The sequence below is a fragment of the Arctopsyche grandis genome, chromosome 1, assembly GCF_051622035.1.
Source record: "Arctopsyche grandis isolate Sample6627 chromosome 1, ASM5162203v2, whole genome shotgun sequence".
NCBI lineage: Eukaryota > Metazoa > Arthropoda > Insecta > Trichoptera > Hydropsychidae > Arctopsyche > Arctopsyche grandis.
Genome location: NC_135355.1, coordinates 28693302 through 28720818, shown reverse-complemented (window position 1 = coordinate 28720818; position 27517 = coordinate 28693302). Strand labels below are relative to the sequence as shown.

General features: G+C 32.7%; 3 protein-coding genes across 4 annotated transcripts in view; 2 read left to right on the top strand and 1 right to left on the bottom strand.

The window, feature by feature from the left end:
- Window positions 1-27517, bottom strand: part of AstC-R2 (Allatostatin C receptor 2) — a 92403-nt gene that overhangs the window by 22926 nt on the left and 41960 nt on the right. For both annotated transcript variants that reach the window (XM_077427848.1, XM_077427856.1), the window contains exon 4: window positions 136-214. The gene's annotated coding sequence lies outside the window, so the exon portion shown is untranslated. The remainder of the gene's footprint in view (window positions 1-135; window positions 215-27517) is intronic.
- Window positions 14128-17219, top strand: LOC143909745 (uncharacterized). The gene is made up of 2 exons (XM_077427890.1): window positions 14128-14304; window positions 15833-17219. The coding sequence occupies exons 1-2, from the start codon at window positions 14186-14188 to the stop codon at window positions 16062-16064; spliced, it is 351 nt and encodes a 116-aa protein (XP_077284016.1). The 5' UTR covers window positions 14128-14185; the 3' UTR covers window positions 16065-17219.
- Window positions 26121-26744, top strand: LOC143918077 (uncharacterized). Its single transcript, XM_077439772.1, has 2 exons — window positions 26121-26290; window positions 26375-26744. Exons 1-2 carry the CDS (start codon window positions 26160-26162, stop codon window positions 26667-26669), a joined length of 426 nt encoding a protein of 141 aa, XP_077295898.1. The 5' UTR covers window positions 26121-26159; the 3' UTR covers window positions 26670-26744.

Below are 27517 nucleotides of genomic sequence, written 5' to 3'. Positions count from 1 at the left end.
CCAGTTTGGAAATCGCTGGGTTATTTAAAAGTTATTTTACTTAAATGATTATTTTGTAAACTAGAAGTATTTGGTACTGAATAATACTATGTATATATACTATATATCGATAGTTTAATCAATGTGTATACTTACGATACGTATATCAACCTGAAAAGAATGGCTCCTTTCCTTACTGTCTTCTTTTCTGAGAAGGAAAACTCGTCGAAAATACCTGGAACAAAAAAGATAGAGCTGTTTATTTCAATTATGTTATTTCCGCAATAAATCAATCGGAGATTGTTATTGATTCAATGTGAATTCGTTTGAAATATGTAAGCCCTTTTAGTTGTAGATGGTAAGCGGGGTGTAAAAGATTCAACACAATTTTCCTTTTGACGCAAGTCTGTCGATGATGAGTTCCCATAAATCGCCATTAATGTTTTTCATGCGGTCCAGAACGGCTTTGACTTTTGACTGTCGTTTATTCTTGCCCACCCCACGTGTGGGTACGTTTATATGACAACAAATAAAAGAAAAATGACGTGTAATTTTCACGTAGTTCGTGTCGAATCAGTTCATGCCAAAAGGGAAAACTTTTCCAATAAATCCGTCGAAAAAAAACGACAACAAAATAAAGCGAGAGAGGAGTTTGTGCGCCTGCCGTACCAGATAAGGACTGCAAATCACGTTTTTAATATTGCCGCCAATGTATGGGCACATCTTGGCAACGTTTTTCGCGGTGATAAATCTTACCGTTTTCCACACGTAGAGTCGTAACGCAAAGTCGGAAGAAGAAAGACTGACTCGAATGCGTGTCGGAGATCTGATAAGATGACATTAAATTTTAGTCAATTTGATTGCATTCAATTCGACAAATTGTTATGTATTATTTGATACTATTCATTATATTTGAGTACAAATGTTTTATGTACATACATACATATGTACATATGTGCATAAAACAAATGTTATTTTAGTTTTTGTTTGTGAAAATTTTGACATTTATCAGCATACAATTTTATTTGAAAGTATTCAATATATTATATAATTAATATATAATATCGCTATTCTCTCTGCCTGTTTGTCTGTCTCTCTGTCTGTCTGAGATAACGCTCGCCGTACTACATATAATAGTTGTTTTGATTCGACATACATACATATGTACGTCACAGCTAAACTACTCCCAAAACGGATAGACAAAAGAAAAAAACTTCTATTGGTTTTTCTATTGGTGTTTTATATTGTTTACATGTATGTAGGTAGGTAGGTAATTTTTACCTTTTTTCATATTAAACATTCAAACTAAATTAAATATATTTAAAAGGTATTTGAAAAAAATTACACCGCATGCGTATCGACCCGACGACACATTTCTTTTAATTTTTTTATTTATTAACTTAATATGCCAACACCCATGCGATGATATGTCATCGGATACAATACTAGTATATATATGTATATATGTCAGCGTCATATCCACTGGATTGTATAGCATACATACATACACGCTCGATTTTTTACTATAAATTACCTTACACTATATTTATATATATAAATATAATATATAGCTTTATTTTAATTTGTGTATCAAACAGACTGGTTACAGTTTGGAGTAGTCTTCCTAACACTAGTAAATTCAGAAAACCTTAGTATTTTTAATAACAAACTAGATGTCTTTCTTAAATTTAAAGGATTTTTGTAATTGTTCTTTTCCAACATATTGCCTTTATTGTCGTTTTCTTTTAGTTATTACGTTATCATTCTCGATATTTTATTTATATTTTTATTTTATTTATTTTTTGTATTTTTTCTTAAATTACTGGTAAATAGTTTTGAATTTCTCGGTAAAATAAAAATATCTCATTCTAATATTAATATTTGGGAACTACGATATTATGAGATGATATTAAATGTGAACAGATTCGATGCGTTTTTGTAAAGGACATTCGGTTAAGTAAGGACAAAAATAGGAACATTGATTGATACTAGTCATCAATTATGTATGGCACATGGCAAACAATTTGCAGATATTAAGTGCTATATAATACAAGTATTTTTTTAATCTCAAGAATTCATCAGCGAAACAACAACTGAAGATTCGGTCGAAGATAAAGACAAAGATGGAGAAGAAGAAGAAGTCAATAATGAGTTTTTGTTATTTTAACTATACCAGTTGAAGTTTCTTCGAAAGATGTTATAAACTTGAAAATGTTTCCATGCATAAAGAAAATACAAAATATTGTGAGCATGTTTCGCCGTTCTCCGACCAAAAGCGACAATCTCTAAAAATTAAAGGAAAGAGCTTTCATTATTGCTGGACTTGAAAACTAGTTGGAATAGTTTACTTGCAATGTGAAAGGAAGAGTTGCATAGATCTAAAGATCGAGATGGAGAGTTTTACAAACTGTGGAATTTTTTGCTGTGGAATCTCTGTGTTGCGAAGATGTAAATTTGTTTGGTAATAAATGTTTCATTGTTTTTATAAATTTTTTTTTCAACGCATTGTATTTTTATATAATATTATATGTAATAACCTTTTGAATGAAACAAAAAATTATGTTAATGTAAAATTAATGTTTTATGAGGATATTTTATTCAAGTTTGTGTTTTATATCATAATATAAAGCCACAATATTAGCATTTTGATACTTTCGAAATTCCCGATAAAATACCGATAAACCTGTAATGACTCATATTTTTTTTACCGATTTACCGGTATTCCATTTTCTGGTAATTTGAATGCCTTTACATCAAGGCATGCAAATTTGACCTTTGACCTTTTGTTTGGAACTTTACACGTACTTAGATACAATTAAAATAATATATGAGAAAAGTTTAAAAAATGGAAATATGTGGATTAAAAATTGTGTAATGGACAAGTACGAATTAAATTAGTTTTGACACTTTTTATATGTATCAGATTTAAAAGGACTGAAAATCTTTCATTACTTTTGGGTGTTAAATGAATAGCATTCAATTAGACTTAGCAAAATTTCAATTCGAACTAAATAATCTAGCATAAGGGAAGTTGATGGTTATATGTATATAGATATGTACATATCTACATACTTATGTAGGTGTGTGTATTATTGGTATAGAAATAATGGTGACGAAGGCTGACGAAATTTAACAAAACATGTCAATCAAGGTGTACGACCGTGACATGACATTATGTACATATGTATGTACATATATGTAGATAGATTTAGCTCTGCGCTAATTAGGATTGACGTTGTGGTTTTCATTCTGATTGCATATTAAGCTTACAGTACTACTATTTTCTCACTACAGTTTAATATGTGTATCTAATCGGACGTACAATATTCTCGTTGTTACGATAAGATACGACAATTTATTTTGATTTGTGCAAAAGAGTTATGACGAAATAGTCATTCGATTTCGCGATAAAATAATCCAATATAAACAAGTAGTATGCACGCACGTGAAAAGTATATTGTATGTACATACATATGTATGTATTTGTATGTACCTATACATATATTTTATATGGTCGGGTCATCGTTGAACCTTCACTTGACAGTACGAACGATATTGCTCCTATCTTTCGTAATATGATTTTTATTTTTGGGTGTGCGAGCTAATGAACTTAATGGAACTGATGTGTATCGAGCGACGGTTTATTTATAATTTTTTTTTTTAGTTATACTAGGCTATTTTACATCAGTGATAACGTTGTTAATTTGTATAGATTGTAATACTTAATTAGAGGTAGGAATTGTGTCATCGTTTTGTAAAGGTCACATTTTGTATAAGTGGGATTCGCGTTAATAGATCAAATGATAAAATTGAATTAGTGTCGGTGATAAGATACTATTACTAATTTGCAAGTTTTTTGTTAATATAAATATGTCTGTATAATTCTAGGTTAATTTTTAGTGTTGGTTTATGGAGTAATATTGTTTGTATTTTATCGTCATATGAGCCGTTATATTTTAAAATGGCGGAAGTCCAATTTTCAATTCCAAAAACACTATTTCTGTTTGAGTCGATTCACAAATTGTTATTATGTATTTAATTCGATATGTCCAGAATTTTGGAAAAGCAGAATATACATATTAAAAAACATTATGTTTAATTTTTTGCGAGATATTTCTCGAAATGTAGTGTACTTATGCCACTTTCAAAGTGTCTTAAGATTTGACTCATTATCTTCGAGAAGGGTTATTGCCATTTCCAAATACTCCTTTGGAGTATTAAAGGGAAGTATTGACAACCCTTCGATTTTGTCTCAGATTAAATTTTGGGTGCCTGAATGCGGTAGAGCTTTGCAACCGTCATCGTCAACTTTTTAAACCAATTTTTGTGAAAACGTCTGCTTTTGGTAATTCGTCTCTTGTAAAGGCTGTCCGGTTCCTTAATGTGATAGATGAAAATTTAGACCTGTTTGATTGTCATGATTAGAGGTAGGATAGTCACAGTGCTATCCATTGTTTGGCAAACCTTTAACAATGCATTTACAACCTTTAAACAATACACGGCCCCCTCAGACTCCGGTGACTAGTCATGATAATGAACTGGTCAGTTTCAGGAGATTCAACACTAGTCTATTTGAATGATTTCTAATTTGTTACTGTTCTTGTTTGTGTTTATTTTTTCTTTGTTCTTATTGTTGTTGTTGTGAGACGACGCATTGAGGCAACCTGATAGGTCACATTGATCATTGATTTTTATTGTTGTTTATTAATTTTTATGTATTTATCATAGTAATTAAATATAGAAAACAATAGTGAGATTCAACATGAATTAAGATGAACAAAAATCATTCATCGAACAATATTTGAATTAGATGAATGATTTTTTTACTGTTCTTGTTTAACTGTAAGACTGGTGTGACGCATTGGGGCAACCTATCAGGTCACATTTAATTAATTTGTTATTATTATTGTTATTATTTATTAATTATAATAATAAAATAAATATATAACGGCTCAAATGCAAAAAAAAAAAAAGATTTTTCTAAGAATTTTAGGAAACTTCACGTATATTCCTTGGAAGCTAATGAATTATAAACCTTACATTCGACACCTCAATCTCAAGAAAAGTGGACTTATGCCATTTTCAATTATATCGGCTTATACGTACGTTGTAATAGGGTGACCGTGAAAAAGTCAAAAATATTCGTTTATCATGCATACATAGGAAAAACGGTTAGTATACATACTATATATCAGTGGCGTGCGGTAAAACTCTCTCCCCCCCGTCGTACATCCTCACTTAATTTGCACGAGCAGGATACAACAGGAACAAGAGGAACAGGCTTTTCCTCCCGTATCCTGCGCGCGCACATTAAACAAGGCTGTATGACAAAAAGAGATATAATTTCACCGCATGCCACTGATATGTTAATAATACATATTACCGTTTACCATGCACCCTTTTTTTGATCTTTCGATTTTCGATCTTTGCCTTCCGATATTTGCTTTTTCGACCTTTTCATTTTCGGTACCGTGAGGTAGACCCCCTTAAATAAATAAGTTTGGCTGCATCCATCCGCATCCAGTCCCGTATATACGGCATCAAATAAATCCAAAGCCAAAAAAGAAGAGAGTGGGAATGGACAGGAGCGGGGTTGTGGTGAGGGTATGTGAGGGCGAGTTTGGCGTCACAGTGGGGATGGAGAGGAGCGGGGTTGTGACGTGGGGTGGCGCGATTGGTATCGGCGACGCACTATCATCCAACTGTCAATATTTATAATTTCACTGATAGGGACCAGTGAAAATGTAGCTGATTATGATTTTACTGAAACGTCAGTGAAATTATAATTTTACTGCTGTTATAATTTCACTGTGACAAACATATATACCTACATATTTTTTAAATATATTATATGACCTTGAAAGTGTTCTGACATGTGATTATATCTAATTGAGCCATACAAATTGCTTTCACTGAATTATTTACCCTCGTACATGCGCGCATGTATCTAATATTCATAAATATACATATGTTAAAGTTTTTTGATCAGGATGTGTGACATGACATTATAATTTCATACGGTTTGAAAATGTTTCGTTGTTAGTTTGGAATATTAAAGTCTGTGATTGGGTTCAAACTGTTACGCAAATGAGGCTCTCATTATTCTTTGACCGCCATGTTTGAGTAATGGTATGATGTTTGGATCAAATGTTTGCACGCCATACTTAAACGAGACTCGGGTTTGGATTTATGTTTACATTTGGAATTACAGAAAGTGTTTTTTGACACGCTTTCACGCTAATTCCGATCGAGGGCACACCGGGGATGGGAAAGTGGAAAACAATGGGGGAGGAAATTCTTCCCGAGCGTTTGATGGAGCAAGAAAGTGGTCCGTGGACGTTTTATAGGTGTCACTTGATAGGCCATAAAACGTTCAATTTTGACGTTGCTTTTCCCATTTATTGGCCGCTTCCTGACTGAAAATGTCGAACGACCTACGCCCAACTATTTATAGGCTTCCACACACACCGACATCGACATCGACGGGAATACCTCGAAAACCCCGACGTCGACGAGAACAAAGGAGGTCGAACAAATGGTCTGAAAGCGCGACATTTTCTCGGTTGAAGCTCAATGTTTGAACTGAGAAGACTTTGGCTTTTGAAAACGTTCGATTTCAATAGTTAATTCCAATCATATCTAAATGCTTGTCAGAATTAATCACATAGATTATCCGGGTGGTTGTTTTCTATATTTATTGTCATGAAGTTTGTTTTTATTTGCATGAAGGTTTCATCGTCTTCTTCAGGTGTCATGTTCTTCTAGAGCGTTGGCAACTAGGATTCTCTATCGAAGGCTGCTCTAAATAATGCTCGGAGGCTTAGGCCGTACCACTGCCTAAGATTTTGCAACCATGAAGTTTTCCACCACCTGCGTTGGCCTACGATTAGGGTTGTCAGATTTCATGCAAGTCAAACCGGGACACCTCCCCCCCAAAAAAAAATCAGATCTTTGACTTTTCTATAGATTTATTTTCAATCGAAGTGATAATATTTAGAATATTATCCAGAATTGATTTTTTTCCCCTTCTATTTTTAATATATGTTAATGAAAAGTGCTACAATTACAATGAAGAAACCAAAGATAGACTTCACTGAGAGGATTAGTGAAAAAATATAATAAGGTTTTTGGTGCTTTTTCTTCAGCTAAAAAAAAGCTTTTAAAGCTTCAAATAGCTTTAGAGTGAGTTCTATTGCAGGTAATAGCGATAGCCACCTAGTTTTTGAATGTGAAAGTTGATTTTTATATTCAATTTTAGTAAAATCACAGAAGTCTTTCTGTTCTGACGGTGTCTATTCCGCATCTTCGTGTGATGAATAATTCTGAGTATGAGAAAACTATCGATTCAGGATAAATTATTTGATGCTGATACATATTTTTTGTCTCCCTTTTACACATTGTTCTCCAGAAAATATAAGAGAGAGACAAATAGTTGATTGTTGAATTATGTTAATTCTGAGTTAAATTTTTGGAATTTAAAAAGTAGTAAACCGGGACATTTGGGCGTTCCGAGAGGTTTGTTCGGGACACCGGGACTTAAAATTTGTGACAATCCCGATTAATCGGGATGCCTGACAACGCTACCTACGATCTATTCCAAGATTACTAAGCGTGTGAGATATTATTTTTGATTCAGCATCCAGGGCCGATGAGAGGGAGGGGGAGCCGAGGTAAAGTTCCAGAGCCCGGATGGACTCTAATGTTATATCATACATTCTTATTTAATTATTTTAAAAAATAGTAAGCAACATATAATTTTTTTTTTAATATTTCTGATATTAAAAATATATCTATAAGATGTTTTTTTTGTTTGTCATAAGGATATTTTTCTCAGAGCCCGGTATTACTCTCGGCGACCCTGTCAGAATCACATGTTCAAGATACTTTAATTTGCGTTTTTTCTCATTGTTGAAAACTTAGACATATTTTTCCATAAGGCATTGTTTCTACGCGCCATCCATGGAATTTTCAGCATCTATCTGTATGTCCACATCTTAAAGGGATCTGCTCTAGAGTATATTCGATCGTTTGGTATCAGGTTTAAAACATGAGTTTGATTTGATTGAGTAAGTAATTACATTGAGCAATAAAAAATACTTTTTTTTCGTACTGGAGTGGAGACTAATCAATCTCTACGAAATTTGACCCACTTAATTCGAATATGACAATGATTTTTGGTAGCTTCTTTTCGTTTAAATACGGCAAAAGCTGAAAATCTGTAAAAAAATTACTTTTTTTCAAACGCTTATATCTCATAAACGAGAAGAAGTCAACAAAAATCAATGTCATATTAATATTCTCCGCTATTTTTTTTGTTGCCCAGTGCTATTTATGTAGTTCGATCTAAAGTAATTATGCCTAAACAGTACTACATAAATAACGACTTGTGATCGAACTGCCTACATCGTAACTATATGAATAATTAATTTTTAAAATTCGATCTCATATTTTGAATCTTGCTAGAAAATGATCGATTATGCTCTGAGCGGACCAATCTCAAAGACTTGTAGCTTATTAAACGTGGTATAATGCAGGGTCCATGCTTCTGTTCTACACAGAAGGATGCTGAAAGCGTAACATCGTAAAAGTCTAATGGTAAGAACACACCGAAAAGTGCGGTACATGACGTGCCCGTGTTTTCCGGCTGTGATGTGCATATCTCATGTAATTTTTAATTCATACGATCTTATTATTTCAAAAAATTTCTCCTACATTTATCCAAATTTGGGAATCACCATGTCAATAATAAAATATTACCGAAAACACTCCAGGGGTGAGTTTTGCCAAAGGTCGTGTGGTTAGGCGTGTTAGCGTTTATTTTGCATGTGCAAAACTATCTAAAAAAAATACGTGCCGCGTGCCAAAAAATACATACGGAGTGCTATGTAGAGATCACGTGTTAGAACATTTTTCATTTTTAAGAATGCAGCTCTGGCATACTTTATCCTAGCGCTTTTCTGATTGCTTTCACACCATTCACCCAGATATCATCAAGGATATCTAAAATTATTGACTCTCTCTACAATGTTGTTGCCATAATGTTATGCATATTATGAGTCGACTTACTAAATACATACATATATCATCCGTTTCATTTATATGACATTCAATTTTAGCCCCGCTTTAGCACTACACATGAACAACAATTTCGTTTAGCGATGCTTGTAAGTCATTTAAGCTTGAGGAGATTTAGATAACTGAAATTGTGACACATTTAATATGTTGGGAATTGTGAAATGTATGTCGCGTTTCCTTACTTACATATATATTTACACATGTCCACATGAATTAATCAATTAGAGTAGCGTTTTAAATATTGCAATTTATCAGCTATAAAAATGATTATTTTTCAAAATTGTGTGTACTTCAGTTAACTGTTTTTCAATTGTATGTTTCTTTGACTTTCATCTTTACTAGTGTTTTGCTGGACGTTATTTGAATAGCCAGTCTTGGAAAGGAATTGATATGCGAATTTAAATTAAAGTTTAAACATTTGTATATTGCCAGTCACGCAGTCAGGTGGGAGGGGGCCAAAGGAACACTAAAAGTTTTTCCAAAAAAAAAAGCTATGTTATTCAAGAGCTTTGTAATAAGAAAATAAAGCTGGTTTTATTCTTCAATTATTTTTTTACGGCCACTTAATGTATTTTATTGAATTTGTAATAAAAATGTTTTTATCCATTAGACTTCCTCATTCGATCTGGGTGTTGTACATTGTATTACAAAAAATGTAATACTATTTTGAAAAATTTTCAAATGTGCAATGATTACGCTGACCATACATACGTATTTTATTTCATTGCTCTGTCCTTATTTTGTAATATCGACTATCACTAAATATATTATTGCTGCAATATTTAATTGCAATTCATTCATTTTTATTAAACCTTTATTGCTTATTTACATAGCTCGGATAAATGTTTCATGGAAAAGTATTTTAATGAGTCATTCTATGAGAAATCCTTCTGTGGACGAAGATCAAGGCAAGCAATTTATTTATTTCTGGTCACTGGTCCTTAAATATACTTGGCGGAAAATTATTCCATGAAGTTTCGTGTATTAAAAGCTACAAATGAAAAGATTGAAGAATGGCGATAAAATTGACATGCCCTGATACATGCGTTGAAAGTTTTGAATATTTCACATATATAAAAAAGTTTCTTTCAAGAAAATTTTTAAATCGTTGAATTTTCCTTATTCCCTGGATCTATGCCCCCATTGAACGAATGTGGACTAATGAAAAAACTTAAATAAAAATATACACACTAGAAGCATGCATTTATGCATACCAAATGCAACTTTGAAATGAGCTGTAAGCAATTTTATTATTTTTAGAAGCACAAACCTGCGTTATTAAAAAAAAAGCATTTTGTGAAAAATATCAAAATGAATGACAATTAAATTTCATAATGAATTTTATAATACATGTTAAAAAACGATTAATCTAAGTTATAAAACGATTCATTATTTTCTCCAAAACTGTAGCTTTGATAGAATATGAACAAAACAGTAAAGCTTTGTACGATTTATTCATATATTTAAAAAAAATGAATGGAATATATGTAATTCCAGCGTCAATCTCAGCAGTCAGTTGAGATTGTTCGTTACAAAACGTCACAGAAAACTGTCAAGCGTCAAAAATAATTCCATGGTAACTTGTTAATTCAATTTTGCATACAAACTTTGACTTTCAATTTGAAACGTTTGTTTTATCTTGCATATTCATTAAACTAATTATGGCTGAAAATTATAAGCGAATGAGAAACTTAATCATTCAGCTTTTAAATTATATTATAAAAACAGATTCTTGACATTGTATTTCTAGCTCAAGACTTTCCAGATGACCTTGAACTCTTGGTGAAACTGACACATACACACAAAATGATCTACTTTGAATGTTGTATTAACAAAACAATGGCGGCATATATACACATGTGCTGGTGGCGCTAAGCGGCGATTGAAGTGAAGCTTCGCGTTCCGCTATTTGAACGGGTCAAAATTAAAAGTTTACACACCTCCATATATACATACATACATACACATACGGTCACGGCATTTGTGACGGACAGGCGTGTAAAACAACACTCCGGAGACTTGAAAGCCTCCCCGGTGGTTTATTGCACTTCGTTTCCATCCCATGAGTGTTTCCCTTCCCCCCCGCCATTTTCTGAATTCTCTGACGTCGGCCATTACGCGGTCCTAATGGCCGGATTTCTTCGACCAAAAACCGCGCGAATAATAAACGCACGCGTGTTTACGTCCGTGTCCCTCTTTTTATCTCCTTCACGTGCGATGAGAAGTGTTGCGATCGTAAAAAATATGTCGTTGGCGTTTTTTTTCATTCTTTTATGGAAATTGTGTCATGTGTGCGGGCGCGCTTATGAAATGTGACTGGAATTTCTTTGCGTAAAACTGAAGGGCAAAAAAAAATCTTGAATATTTTAACAATCGGCGTGAACGCCCTGAGCTTCTAGAGGTTGCTCAATGTAGAATATTACCCACTGTATAATATTTCAGAAGTTTTCCAAATCATGAAATAACTCCTGAAAAAATTACCCCTTTGCGAAAGCTTCTGCTTAGGCAAAGGGGTAATAAAAATTACATTAAAAATCTACTCTAAATATATGTATATGTATATACATACATATGCTAGCCAGCAGCATAGCTCGGTCATTAAGCTTCTGCTTAACACCGAGAGGCGCCGGGTTCTATTCCATGAGCAGACCTCGATTGAAAAAATTTTTCAGAGTACATCTGTAGTGCTGATGGGAAATGATTGATTTGAAGTCACAAATATCCATATCTGAACAGCGGCACTGCAGGAATACTCCGAATAAATTCTCTTCAATCAACCCAAGGCTTGAACCCGGGACCACCGAGCCATACTGCTGACTATACACATAACTATGAATATTTATCTACAGTTTTCAATTAAAAACGATCAAATTTGATATCTTAATTTATAATCATAAACTTTCGACTGTCTAGTAACGATAGGCATTTATCTATCTGCCTCATGTTTTGTTCAAAATTCAATACACAGGCGAATCATAAGTATATCAAATTTGTAAAAAAAAGTGGATTTAACCTATATTATTGAATACAATATGAGGCTAGGAACAAAAGGTTTTTCGATAGAAGTGTCTTCTCTATCTAAAGATTTCAGAGTCCGCCGAGGAGCAAACAGAACCGAGATGGTAACAATGTATTCGAGTGTCCGTAAACGGATTGTATTACACACGCCAGTTGGAACTGTGGCACAGATAGTTTGTAAATATTATATGATATGTACTCACGAGAAAGAAGCAAAACGGAAGAGAATACAAGTACGAGAATCGTAAAAGGACAATGTGTCAAATATACCCCTCAAGGACGACTTATAAAATGAAATTGTAAGGAGGATGGATAATCCAACAAGAGAGAAGAGGTCTATTGTCTGGTCTAGTGTATTGATCCAATCAAATTCGAAGCGGGTCATCGTTGACACGTGAGTCCAAATTGAGGTTAACGAGAATCATTTTTGTCGCATCGTAAATAAACCTAATTGTACGAAATGGCTGGCCTAATGGAGGATTTCCATAGGCGAATTCGATTTCCGTCAGCTGCAGGTTTGGGACTTCACAATGCGAATGCATGGCCTCGATAAGATCGTTGATAATAATTATTTTGCGAAATCAACGTTGGAATTGAGATTGGAATTTCCCAAGCCAATGTACATATGGATGTACAAATATTATATGTAGATACAGAATACGTGTTGTGTAATACAGGGTTTCTTAACCTTTTATAAGGCAAAATAAATTTTTCATATTAATGTTACGAACTTCATATTATAATGAGAAATGTATTCATATATACATATGTGTAGGTCAGCTGTGTGCCGTGATTTTTAAAATAGGAGACTATATATGGACAAAATAAATAATTAATTTTTTATTTTTTGAATTTTATGCTAAAAGAAACATCTTTAATGGCCTGCCTTTCTAAATAACATCTTGTCTGTCTTCAAAACTTCAACTTTTGAATGATTTGTCGAACAATCGATTGAGAAGCCTCATTATTTGTTCTGAGGGAATAGTTTCGTTGGCCCTTTCCATATTTGTACTCAAGGAGTTATGTGTAATATGTGTCATTTCAACAACAAAAAAAAGTTTAAAATAATGTTTGATATACACAAATCAGAATATTCTTAGTGAAAATTCCATAAAGGCTTGAAGAGAAGAGTAAATAAAAAAAAATTGTCTTCAATGGAACACTTACCTAATAAATAATTTCGAAAGAGACTTTGTATGTAAGTATATAAATATGTAATGTTGGTTGGTAACGTTGAAAATAAATCAAAGTTTCTGTAACGATTCGATATACTATTTTTTCGATTCAAATAAATTTAATAAAAAAACAAATGAATAGATTAGCCCTGTTTAAGTTGTTTATATTACAAATACTGAGCGAAGCCGGGTAAAACAACTAGTACATAATGATTCAACAATACCGCGAAGGGAACCGAATTGAGAAGATTAGTCCATGCAAGCGAACGACGCGGAGGACCACACTATAACAATCCACTACCACTACCACTACCTCATGTAGGGCCGATTCCGGTTTCTGAGCTTCGCTAATTTCAGTGAACAATATCGACATGGAAAACGATTTGAATTATTGTAATTGAATTGTTGATATTTTTAAATTTTAGGTAAAAGGAACAGCCTAGTCCCTCAAGTCCAATAAGGGCACGCCACTGATATATGTATATAAAATTGGAAAAATGAATTTAATATATTTATTTATTTAAAGGCTTCGGCATTGAAGGATAATTGAAAGCACGAACGGCATAAAAATGCATCATAAATTGAAATTAAATATTTATTTTTTATTAAAAACGCAATCCTTCCATAAAATTATCAATTGAATGAAATTGTTATTAACAACGACTCAATTCAATGGATTCGTAATCCATCTTATCTGATGATGATCTTGAACCAATTAACACAGACACTTATATAATTCTATCAATATGTATAAGTATATCGTTGATACGATTGTTCGTATTCAATTGATCATATTTCAGATACTCGGTATCAAAATCAAATCTCGAGAATTTTATCAACATATGTACATATATATATTGGGCAGTTGACAATTTTATTTAGTGTACTGGTTATTTTCAAATACATAGATTGTATCTATTACATTTGAAGAAATTGCAATGGCATTCAATAAATTCTTGATTTTCGTCGTGGTTGCGTTGATTTTTGCCGCATACCAAGTGCAATCTGCTAATTTGATCATCGGAACCGGTCCCTCGGGAGGCTCTCTTGTCTACAGGTATTTATTCTGTTTATAATACGAAAATTACTAGGAAAATGACGAGGTGTCAAAATTCATGGTTGTAAGATGAAAGTCCTGTAACAGCCATAATTGGAGAAATTATTAATACTAATGAGTGTAACGCGAGATAGTCGACTTTGGAATTAAATTAATTTCCTTCTCGAAAGCTGTTTGTTCAGTGAAGTATGTACAACGTTGAAAGAAAATAAAAATAAAAATTTCAAATACAGCCTCTAAAGATAATTTTATAAAATGAGAGAGAAATTATTGTTAAATTTTTTATGAATTAGACGTACTTGTTCTATATTTATTAAGTTTTTGATTTTATATTACGCTAATTACATAATAGAAATACCAATGAAGAATTAAACGCATGAATGATTGATTTAAACTAATTGTTTTTGGAGTTGTAACGATTCAAGCTATTAATGTGTTACGGTTATAATTATTTCAATTTAAATACGTAAAATGTAAACATTTCGGGAAAATTCGATTTCAATCGATCTTATATGACACTTAAATCATTATTTTAATTGGGTTTATTTGCGACGGTTGTTTTGTTTCGCGTCGTTTCTATTTTACAAACATATAAAGGTTTATTTATACTAGCAACTGAACAGTGGTATGAAAAATATTCTTTAGTAAATTATATATGGACACATTCATACGTACCGTAATGTGAATGTGACGTGTTCGAAACAACGGTAACTGATACACGATCTAATCATATTATACAGCAGTACATGTCACCGAAACGTATTAAGCAGAATCGGTTTTCTTTGGCCACGGTGGAAATATTCACGCATGTTGTAACGTCATTGTAGCGAGTTGCTATGTGCTTATGAATATTTTCGGAATTGTCATATTGTGATAATATCGACTCGACGCAAGCAATATTGCGCCATATTGCTAGCTCTGTAATATATATGTAAGCCGATTTTGCCTTGCAATCGTTCAAAGAAAGTATAAATGGTGCTGTATAATGTGAATTGAAGTAGTATTTTACGTGTAGTGCTGTGCCGTGCAGTGTTGGATAGTATAAATAGACCTCAAATATTTCTTATTATAAATTATACTTGCATAGAAAACTTATATTATTAGAATTATAAATTTTTGAATTTAAATAAAAATTTTATAGTTGAAACATTATATTCATAACAATGTATGAATATAATGTTTATTAAAGGCCGAGTTTATAAAAAATTTAACATCAAAGAAGATTTGATATTACATAATGTAATGAAAGGGATACACGAATATTCCGTTACAAAAAATAATGAAATTATTAAATTTAAACAAGGCAAAAAACAGTGTTTACATTATGAAAATCTGTTGAAGAATTCAAATAATTAAAAATTTTGAATTGCTTTGTTTTTTTTTCAATTTTTTAAGAAAATCTTTTCATTTATTCAAATTTATTTTTTGTCTATATATAAATAGATAGCTGAAGGTCGAATTTTAAAGACTTTTTTTCACACATTCTTAAATGTGAAACTTCATGTTTATAGTGTTATTTTTCTTTTAGCACAAATGCCACCAGAAATGCCATACTCGGAAATGTGCAAACTCAGGATGTCATATATCGTGGATTCGCCATAAACATCACCTATATCACAGCCATGGAAGTCGGAGCTTCCCAAAATGCAACGGCTCGATTGGTCGGAGGGGGTTTGAATATGCCCAATTGCACCCTCAGGTTCACATCAGCAGTTTCCAGGGGATACAATTACACCATCCAAGTGTGGGGACGATCTTAAGTCATTCGCTAGTTAATTAATTGAATAAATTTTCCGAACACCAATTGCCGCGTTTCATTTGATGAACAATCCCAAACATTTTATGGCAGGTTATTAAATATTCGCCGTTGGAAACACGCCGACTGATAATATTAAAAATACTATAAAGAGGAAATATTACGGATGATTGGCATTTAATTTTGAAATAACCGAAAAGCAAGTCGAGTGTCCCAAATCGATTGGACGTAATTTGCGAAGCTGGAAGCTGATTTATTTAAAGATTCTCCGAAATTTGTTACGATGAATTCTGTTAATATCAAATGATTTCAAAGATAAAGTTTCGAACCGATTACGTTTCAAACTATTTATATCAAGATTTAACTGTAGAATAAACACCCGAGCAATTCGGTTGAGTTTATTTGCACGAAGGATGAATAATTCAATATATGTAAGTATACATTAAATATGAGTTAATTTTGTTATTTCGAAAATATTTTAACGTCGATAAATATCTATTGTTATTACGTAATATCTATTAATGAAATAACAATAGATGATGTTTTGACATGCGAAAATTCTAACTTGAGATTTTGACTGATTCAACTTCAGAATCGATCACTGATCACGCTTTCATGATATAATTAATAAATGTATGTGTGTCTGTGTATTTTGGGATATTTTGAACATTTGGGATATTATTCCTATCAAACTGAAACTTAGTATCGGTCACCGAAATGCTTATCGATATGGAAATTGTATCTTCCCTTATATGTACATACATATGTATGTATGTAGGTATCCTCTTTTGTAAGTTTTTGGATTCAATTATCTCCTGAGTCGAGTAACGGATTAAAATATTTTTTTACATGTAATAGAAATAATAAATTGTATTCATTGATATATTGAAAATATTTTTACTTATAAAGTAGTACTTTTATTGTTGAGAATCGAGATTTTTTATGTTTTTCTCAGAAACATAAATATGTATTGAACTAAAATTTCATATCTAGAAATTTAATCTTACCAAGTTATATATAAAATTTAGTGAAGACCTGTCAACCGGAAGTGGCAATTTACTCATGTTATATTTTTTTTCCACTATTTTTTTGACCCTTTAAATATGTGTGCCCTTCACGAAAAAATTCAAGTACATATAATTCTTGTATGAATGTGATGAAAAAAAAAAAAAATCATTAAATTTAATAAAACGAATGCGGTATTTTTTCCACTTAGAAAAGTAAAAAAAAAATTTTGACCACACGATTTTTTCCACTCCACTGAACGTATCAAGCTGAAAATTTATATTTTATTTTTTTATGTACTAACCTAGAGTTGACAAGGCTGGTTAGTTGGTTGGGTTGGTGATATCCAAATTTATTTTCTATAATTTAAAATAATCTTATTTTTAGAGAAAAAGTTGGTTATATTTAATAGCAAAGGATAAAGCCAATTCTTTTAATTTTATATTTCCCCATGATGTCATTACGAGCTTTGGCCCTGAGCGACATCTATGGTATTAAACTTGTTCATATATGAATTTATAAATTATACATTATTTAAATCATATTCAAATACAAAGTGGTGACTAAGGCTTCCAATCCCGGAAATCCCGGTGCCCGGGATCCCGGTGTTTTCTGGTACCGTGAATCCCGGTGCTGAAACTAGTCTGAATACCGGGATTACGGTGCTGGCTGAAATTTCTTAAAAAATATTATTTTTACAAAAATAATATGGAACAAAACATAAAACAACATATATAATGAACAATGGTGGCATAAACATTGACAGCCATAGTCCATTTGTTTGCCACCCGTTTCTTCCACCGGTTTCGACGCCGGCTTGCCGTTTCCACGAAATGGCAAGCCGGCAAATATCATTGAAGCAATAAAATATGCTTCAATGATATTTGAAGCATATTTTAACTGATTAGAACTCAGAATAGACCACTGATCACGTTTTCGTGATCTAGAAAAAATGTGTTTGTGTCTGTATGTTTATTGTGTGTCAGTGTATTTTGGGGATTTTTTGAACACAGTTCGATAGGACGAACTGTGTCTTGGTTACTGAAATTTTTATCGATACACTGTAGTTTTTTTTCAAATTTTTAGGTTGACCGGAAACGGTTACTCCTCTTATAAGTGTCCTATTTCTTTTTAAGTTTTTGAATTAAATTATCTCCCAGACCATTCATCAAATCGGACTGAAATTTCTTACTTGTAATAGAAATTATTAATATTATACCCCAATATTTTTTCCTAAACCGAAAGTAGTACTTTTAATTTAGAGAATCAAGGTTTTTTATGTTTTTCTAAGAAATCCTTTAATTTATTGAACTGAAATTTTACCAAGTTATGTATAAAAAAGTGGGTATGCATCCGTCAACCAGAAGTGGCAGTATACTCTTGTTCAATTTTTTCTTCCACTATTTTTTTCGACCCCTTTAACATGTGTGCTCTTCACGTAAAAATTCAAGTATAATTGTTGTATCAATGTGATGAAAATAAATAAAAAAAATCACTAAATATAATGAACCGGAAGCGGAAGTCGTTGGTTGGTCACATTCAATTTTTTTACATAAAGTAAATGTAATTGGAGTTTTTTTTTATATTAGGTGGATTATTTCGATGAATAATTACTAGACGGTACAAACTATTTGTAAAAAACGAATCAAAGCGATGTTTTTTACTTTATTTAATTAAATTTTCGGATGTGTTTATTTAATCTTAGAAATTTATGGATGCGAACCGAAAATTTAAAGAATGTAGCCAAACTCTCAAAATTAGTACGCCAATATGGGAGGATTTTTTGCGTGAAACATCGGGAGAGTTTGCAAAATGCAATTGAACGTTTTTGAAATATGAAAACATGCAATTGAACTTTTTTTCTTATACATTTGAAATCCCGGTGCTAGCACCGGGATCCCGGGATCGGCGATTCCCAGCACCGCAATCCCGGTGCTGAAGAAACCTTCCGGGATTGGAAGCACTAGTGGTGACATAGTGGGTAGGATGGTTTTTGCCTATTTGATGGAGGCACCGTTTAAACAATGAAATCAGGTTAAGTGGCAAAATCTGATAGGAAACGATTTACATGGAGTCACAAATATTAAAATAAGTTTTGATGATATTCTTATATGTAGTTGTTTTTATCGTTTTTTATATGTACATATATGTATGTATTACTAGTGGTTTAACTCGGTTTCGCTCGGTATTTGTAATATAAGCCGCTTAAACATGGCTAATATAATAGTAAACATTTTATCAAATTTATTTGAATAGTTTTATTTTATTTAAATTTATTTGATTATTCATTTGTTCGATGACGTCACGGATTTTACGAACCAAACAAACATACAAAGTTTCTTTCGAAATTATATATTAGATGAAATTGGTTTGAAACTACTCTTTCTATGAAGTTTTATTTAGAGGAAATATTAAGTTTTGATAATATATTATAATTTGAATATTTTAAAAAGTTTAATTAACATTTTACGAAAGTCAGATAATAGCTTGTATTGTAATATAATATTATATATAACATCCTTTACGTTTTATTTCATTTTTAATTATCGACTATAAAACAAATTGAACAATTAAATATTTATTCCGACAGCGTATAGGTAATTACACTAAATTACGCCAATTATGCTTATCTTGAATATCAAAAATACAACGCCAACAGAATACAGTAGCGATCAAAACGCCAACAAATTAAATAATTAATATGTATATTTTCGTAATCCCAAAGAAGTAACGTTCATTATTACAATGTAACGAGACACTCTATCCCGAAATTATTCCGTTCGAACGAGAGCCTCGCAACGAAATTGAGTCGTAACGACGGATAATTTGGGATTAACGGCTCGAACGTTCGACTAAATTGAGATTTCGACTATCGTTATATTCACTAGTGAATATTGGGATTATCCTTCCCGCGGGATTAGCGACGCTCTGCAGTGCGATAGATATACAGACATATGTATGTACATATGTACAGACAGGGAATTTGTATACTACTGGAATGCCATCAGACACTAATTATGTATGTACATATATAAATATGTATATACCTATACACGCTCCGAAAGCGTGGAAAACTTCATACATATTCGAATTCAATTTGCTTAAACGACTGCCGAGATTAAGATAAAGCCTCGATAGAAAACGAAAATAGACAATGTGTACTGTTTTCAATGTCGCTATAATGAGAGGTGAACATTGTTTAAACGCTGAAGGGTACATTTCAGAAGTTTAACGATTCGTATTGATTGGTTTTTTGAAGACAATTATTATATGTATGTATGTATTTTATTGAAAGTACGATGGATTTGTGCACTATGCACTATATATTTAATATGATAAAAGTAAAGATCGTGCCTTACCTAAATGCATTATTTAGATAAAATTTAAGAGGCTTAGAATCACTACCAAGATTTTTGTGTGCAACACTATCCAGATTGATGGTCAGTTAACATTGATTTTGAGAGATTAAATGAGGCTGTAAAGGATGAGGCAATTTGAAGAGCGATAAACCACTAGGAAAATAACTTTCCACGGTAATTTTCGTAGCGAGCAATGCTAGCAGCAAACTATAAAGCAACTGGTTGGTTCGTTTCTGAGAATCTTAGAGGATAGGTCTTTTCTCAGTTCATTCAACTGATTATTAAAAAAATACATATCATAATACAATATATATATATATATACAGTGGCGGACTGGGACTGAAATCAGTGCATGCCAGGAGTCAAAGGGGGCCCCACCCAGGGTTAAAAAAATTTGTCCCCCCCCCCCCATATAACAAAATTTTCTTCTTTCCATCACGCTAAAAATCAAGGGAAAAAAAATAAATTTTTCAATAATGGGAATAAACAAATTTAGGTACAAGAAAAATGGCAAAAACAAAATAGATCCATAAATTACATTGTATATTTCGTTTTAACCCTTGCTGTACCGCCGTTGTCTTCTGACAACCAGATCGTACTTTATTGTGTATATGTATGTACATACATATGTATATTTATTTTATTTTCCTATTTATGTATGTGTGCAGTGGCGGACTGGGACTGAAATCAGTGCATGCCAGGAGTCAAAGGGGGCCCCACCCAGGGTTAAAAAAATTTGTCCCCCCCCCCATATAACAAAATTTTCTTCTTTCCATCACGCTAAAAATCAAGGGAAAAAAAATAAATTTTTCAATAATGGGAATAAACAAATTTAGGTACAAGAAAAATGGCAAAAACAAAATAGATCCATAAATTACATTGTATATTTCGTTTTAACCCTTGCTGTACCGCCGTTGTCTTCTGACAACCAGATCGTACTTTATTGTGTATATGTATGTACATACATATGTATATTTATTTTATTTTCCTATTTATGTATGTGTGCAGTGGCGGACTGGGACTGAAATCAGTGCATGCCAGGAGTCAAAGGGGGCCCCACCCAGGGTTAAAAAAATTTGTCCCCCCCCCCATATAACAAAATTTTCTTCTTTCCATCACGCTAAAAATCAAGGGAAAAAAAATAAATTTTTCAATAATGGGAATAAACAAATTTAGGTACAAGAAAAATGGCAAAAACAAAATAGATCCATAAATTACATTGTATATTTCGTTTTAACCCTTGTCCTAGGTAAATAGAATTCATCATTAAACAATGCGGCATAAAAGCGGCTTTTACTTTCGGTAAAAAACAATAAGGGACGTCATTTCAGATTTTTCTTGGGGGGGGGGGGTCAGGCAAAGATTGGTCAAACTGAATTTTTTTTCAAAAAATCTTTTTTATATCGGAATAAAAATGGAAAATATTATTTGCATACACCTTATGGAGTTATAAAATATGAAAAAAATAAGCTTATTTTTGAAAAAATAATTATAAAAAAATATTATGTAAAAAGAGAAGAAAGCGCCGCAGGCGAAAATTTTTTTCCAAAAACCTTCACATGGTCAACAAAAATCGACCATCAAACTGAGTCACTAAAAAACTATCAATTAACTTAATTTCTACCGACTTTCTACTTTCTTTTCACTTTATCTATGTACATACGTACATACTATTTTATGTATAATTACTTGTATCAATGTGATGAAAATATAATAAAAAAAATCATTAAATTTAATTAACCAGAAGTGGGATGTATATCGTAAGAAATTTGTTTTGTTGAAATACCCAAACTTTAGGTCCCAAAGTGCAATATCCTATAAATTTTAACACACGTGAAATAGTTAAAAAGTTATTTAATTTTACTGAGGGCCCATATTTTCTAACAGATAGTGGGGCCCACATGCCATCGGGCATGTTCGCTTGTATGGCCAGTCCGCAACTGTATATATATATATATATATATATATATATATATATATATATATATATACATATACACACAAATATATATATATATATATATATATATATATATATATATATATATATACAGACAAAAATACATTTATAGACATCAAGTAACAGAATACATAGTAAGGAATGTGTTGCATCCACAGCTACATATATATGTACATATGTATAAGATCTAGTCATAAATACAAAACATCCCTTCGAAACCCGAATGGAAGAGAGAAGATCAATATTTCACTCACTCATACATCGCGGTCAATTATAAAAATTATACATGTAATAAATGAGCTAAATAGCTAAAATTATATAAATAAAATGTATGCAGTTATATATTTCATAAAAAATATATTTCATTGCTGAAACGATTCCACCAAAATTGAAGACCTATCATGTTCGAGGTTATAGCATCTCGAATTTATTGATTATGATATACAGATGATTATGATATGTATGTATGTATTTGTCGAGAAAATTGTATTATCGAATTTGTCCATAGATGTATCTATGATACTGAATAAATATAATTATAATGGTTTATGTTTCAAATCAGCCTAATAAAGCGTATTGGGTCTACCTGTTAGGCCTTTATAGTAAATATATGCACATTTATATGTAAAATAGTAAAAAAAACATTGGCTAGATGATGGCTGCTCGGCGACGAACCATCATCTAGCCAGATTGCCAAATTCCCTTCGATAAATTGCCTAGTCTGTGGTCTCTTTTTAAGATTTGAAGAAATCATTCGAGATCAATTATGAATAGTTTTAGTCATCGGTGGTTTATCAAACATTGAAAATAAACGTTCGATTGGGGCCCCGAATTTTGGGTTCCCCGAAATCGGCTTTTGCTACCAAAATTTACAATTTACAAATTATTATCATTGTCTACAATACGTTCGTAGGCCAAAAATAAATGAAATTGATACCTTTTATACATAGCATTTTAAAATAGTTCCTATTTTATTACAAATATTGTTAGTATTTTAAGTACATGAAGTAAATAAATAAAAAAAATATGGGTTTGTAAAATCCTAATGAAAATCAATATACTGAAAATCATGGTAAAAAAACGATGATAGCATTTTTTTAATGAAGTGGGGGCTTCAAATTTAAAATGCGCCTGGGGCCTCTCATTTACTTGATCCGCCACTGGAAATATGTAGTTTGTCATCAGAGCTACTAAAAACACAAAAACACAAGCCCGTAGAACGCGTAGCTCGGTCGGTAAGCGTCGAGAGGCGTCAGGTTCGATCCCATGAGCTGACCTCGATTGAAAAGATTTTTTCTGAGTATATCTGTAGCGCTTCTGGTCAGACCTGGATATTTGTGATTCCAGGTCGATCGTTTCCTATCAGCGTTTGCCAATTTTCTCTGATTTCATTGTTGAAACGGTTCCCGGTAAAATTGGCTAAATATCCTTCCTACCTACTATGTCACCACTATTTGAGATTGAGTAATGTACAATAAAATTAGGTACAATTCATAGATGTATCGTTAATTTGCGAGTTTTTCAGTGTCTCGTAATTCAGCGACTTGTATAATAAAAAAAAATGCTGCAATGTTTGTAATTGACCAGGAAGGCGCATTGGGGTTACCTGTAAGGCCTTCCTGGTATATATGTAAAAAATAAAAATGTACATAATATACACACATATTTACGTCTTCTTGTGAAAATGACTGTAAGCCACCAGGTCAAGCAATTATTATAAACAAAAGTGTACATTTTTAACAAATGTACACTTTTGAGGTTGGCAGAACTAGTGCGTGATAAGTCAACGATGTTTGATATATTTCATCATATTCTTTACTGTTGGATCACATATTGTGTGATAAAAAGCCGCTGCTGAAAATATTAAAAGATCGCTCTTTATCTTACGAGGGACAATATTTGCTCGGTGCGTGCGTGTGTGTAGTCACGCGGGCGTACACAATCGAGGGATCAGATAATCGGATTGTTAATTCACAAAGCTTGTCGTGTTACATTGCGTATCTGCGAACAAACACAATTGGATTTGTCGCAATAATCTTCAGTATTAGAAGTGTAATGTAATGTTCGCCGCTTGATACCGTAAACGCCATTGATCCTTTGTATCGTTCACACCACCTCCTCCCAAATTCTCCCCCTTTCTCTTGCAGCCCGTCCGAGATGAATATTCATAAAGGGGAGACACGTCGATTGTCGAAATGTCCACTTCATCATTACATTTCGACTGTACGGCTGTACGATATCGTGCTCTAATACTTCCAGTACGTCAAGTGACTCCATTCAGACGTGAAGGTAATCTCGTAAGTGATTCGTCCGTCATTAAGTATGTAAATTAATAATGAAACGAAGTATTATTCTTAGAAGTTAAAATCTCAGATTGTACTCAAGTACGGGTTATGGCATCTCACGTCGTATCGCTTCACTTTGTGAGTTGCTTTAATGTATCATATATTTATAATTGTAATATATTTAAATCGTTTGCAATTTCTATGGTGCGAATATAATCCGTTACTATTGTATTATAAAATAAAGGGGATTTCAATTCAGCACAATACTACATCTATACATATAATGAAGTGGAAGAAAATTTATATAAATTTTCAATATACCTATTTTTAATAAAAGCTTTTTATTAGCTTCACTCTCCGACATGAAGTTTTAGAACTCCGAGCTCAATTAAAATTTACATCGAAATCTAGTGTCAGATAGAAGCGAGGACAGCTAGCTATCCAAACGGTGCATTCTACCGCCCCTTCACAATTAAATTAAACAGTGGTAATAGGTGTTTTTTATCACTCTCATTTATTTATATACATTTTTTATTTATTTTTCATATACATATGTATGTATGCTACAATGCCATGACAGGTCTTTCTAAATCGAAACATATGTATGTATTATAAATACATACAATTTATGTAGGTATATACATTTTAATTACAAACCGCAAGCATGTTTATGCTTGAAACACTCAACAAATTTGGATTTAGGTGCAGATACACTGAATTGTACGGCACGGCTTGCATAGGTAGACTCCATTTGTGATTGGCGTATCTTCATGTCATTTTTATTTCGTACGATCTTATTATTTCGAGAAGTTTCTCCTACATTTCTTCAAATTTGGGAATCACCGTTAGCGATAATTAATAAAACTAAGTCAATAAAGGGGCAAAATATCTTGAAAAAAAAATCCAGGGGAGTGAGTTTTGGCCTGGATTGCCATAGCATAGAGTAGGCTATTCACAATATAGTGATGGGAATACCGATTTAATTAGAACCGAAACAACAATTGAGTTGGATAAATTGACAAACTCTAACAGGTGACGGTCGATCTGGATTTAATAACCATCCAGATCTTACCAGAACGATAGACACTCGTAATCATCGAGAATATCGAACACAATTTTTTGAATCCGGCTAGGATTTGAGCCCATTGGTCTCTCTACTGATAAATAATTGCTTAACCAGTGAGGTTTTCGATGGTCAGTATCGTATGGAATAAATACTAAATTATTTAAATTATGTAAAATATGATGATTTCCGCAATACATTAGGATGATATCATTTTAAGTTGAAATAAGAACAAAAAATGAGATGAAAAATTAAATAAAAACAATTAACAATTAACCATTGTTTCAACTACTGATCATCGATTAGATATCTATATATCTATTGAACAACAAATGTACTTACCCGACCCAATATATAAACTGTGGATGGCAAACAAAATTTTATTATTTTAGTTTATAATCAGAAATCGGACGCATCAAAAATTAAAATGGCGGCTTTGGTAAAACTTTTGGCGATCTTCTTAATCATTGTCTGTGCTCATGCGTACTCTTTGGAGAAAATCGAAACTCCCGATTTGGAAGTGGGTGTAAAGGGACCAAACGACATGCTTCTTTTTACGTAAGTGCTACCAAATTTGAAATTCTACTATTCGCTCACACATAGTATTTAGTAAACGATACCGTATTTTTGTTTAATTTGCAGGCAAGAATCGAGTGCTAGACCGCAAGCTGGTATAACATTAGAGAAGTTGACCATTGGAATGAATAACGAATTCGCTAAAATCAACTATGTCAGTGTAAAAGAGATTGGAGGATTCTGTTCGGCCAGGGCATATATAGCAGAAGGAGGTCCCGGATATAATTTTGTCGTCATAGATATGATTCCAGGACCACCTCAAGCTTTCAATTATACAACGGAAGTGTGGGGAGAAGAATTGGAAAAGTCTAAATATTTCAAAAGTGTAACGCGCAAATTTGAAACGAAATATTATGTATGAATTAACACGACTGTGTATGTAGTACTATATTTTTAATTATAAATGAATTGAAAATATTTGGTTTGGAATAATACGAAAAATAAAATATTACTAATAGAATTATTTATTTATTTATGGACCGTTATGCATAAATAAATAAATAATTAGCATTATTTATTTATTTATGGACCGTTAGGACCAAGATGCCGTTATCAGGTTGTTCCTGAGCGACATCTATGGTATTAAACTTGTACATATCTAAATTCACAGATTATAAATTTTGTAATCATATTAAAATAGTGGGTAGGATCTCTAATCATCTGGTGCGATCTCTGGTGTTCCCCATTGTATTGTAAAGTCGAGACATGAACCTTGAAATAGAGAAACGGACGTTCTAGATGTATTCGAAATGTGGTGTTGGAGATGGATGCTGCGCATCGGTCTCCATGACGAGCCGGAATGTAAAATGACCGAAAACGCAAATATCGGAAGGCAAAGATCGAAAATCGAAAGATCTTAAGTCGAAAGATAAAAAAAAGGGTGCATGGTAAACGGTACATACTCACTTAATTTACGCGAGCAGGATACAACAGGAACAAGAGGACCAGGCTTTTCCTTCCGTATTAATGTGCGCGCGCATACCATGGACCGTAAGACGCGCGAACATCTCCATCCTCAAAGAGCTGACAAGGCTTCTTTCCTACTTTGGCCATATGGCCAAGGATAATGTGGAGAGTATGGAGTGGATGGTCGTCACCGGAACGGTGGAGGGAAGGTGAGCAAGATGACGGTCTCCCAAGAGGTGGTCTGACCAAATCAAAAACTGGCGGGATCATCCCTTAACGCTGCCTTTAACTTGGCACATACTA

Bases quoted from the DNA above. Each gene is read 5' to 3' on its own strand.
- LOC143918077 (XM_077439772.1), top strand. From the start codon at position 26,160: ATGGCGGCTTTGGTAAAACTTTTGGCGATCTTCTTAATCATTGTCTGT. The intron at 26,291-26,374 runs GTAAGTGCTACC...TTTAATTTGCAG, and splicing joins AACGACATGCTTCTTTTTAC to GCAAGAATCGAGTGCTAGAC.
- LOC143909745 (XM_077427890.1), top strand. From the start codon at position 14,186: ATGGCATTCAATAAATTCTTGATTTTCGTCGTGGTTGCGTTGATTTTT. The intron at 14,305-15,832 runs GTATTTATTCTG...TTTTTCTTTTAG, and splicing joins GGAGGCTCTCTTGTCTACAG to CACAAATGCCACCAGAAATG.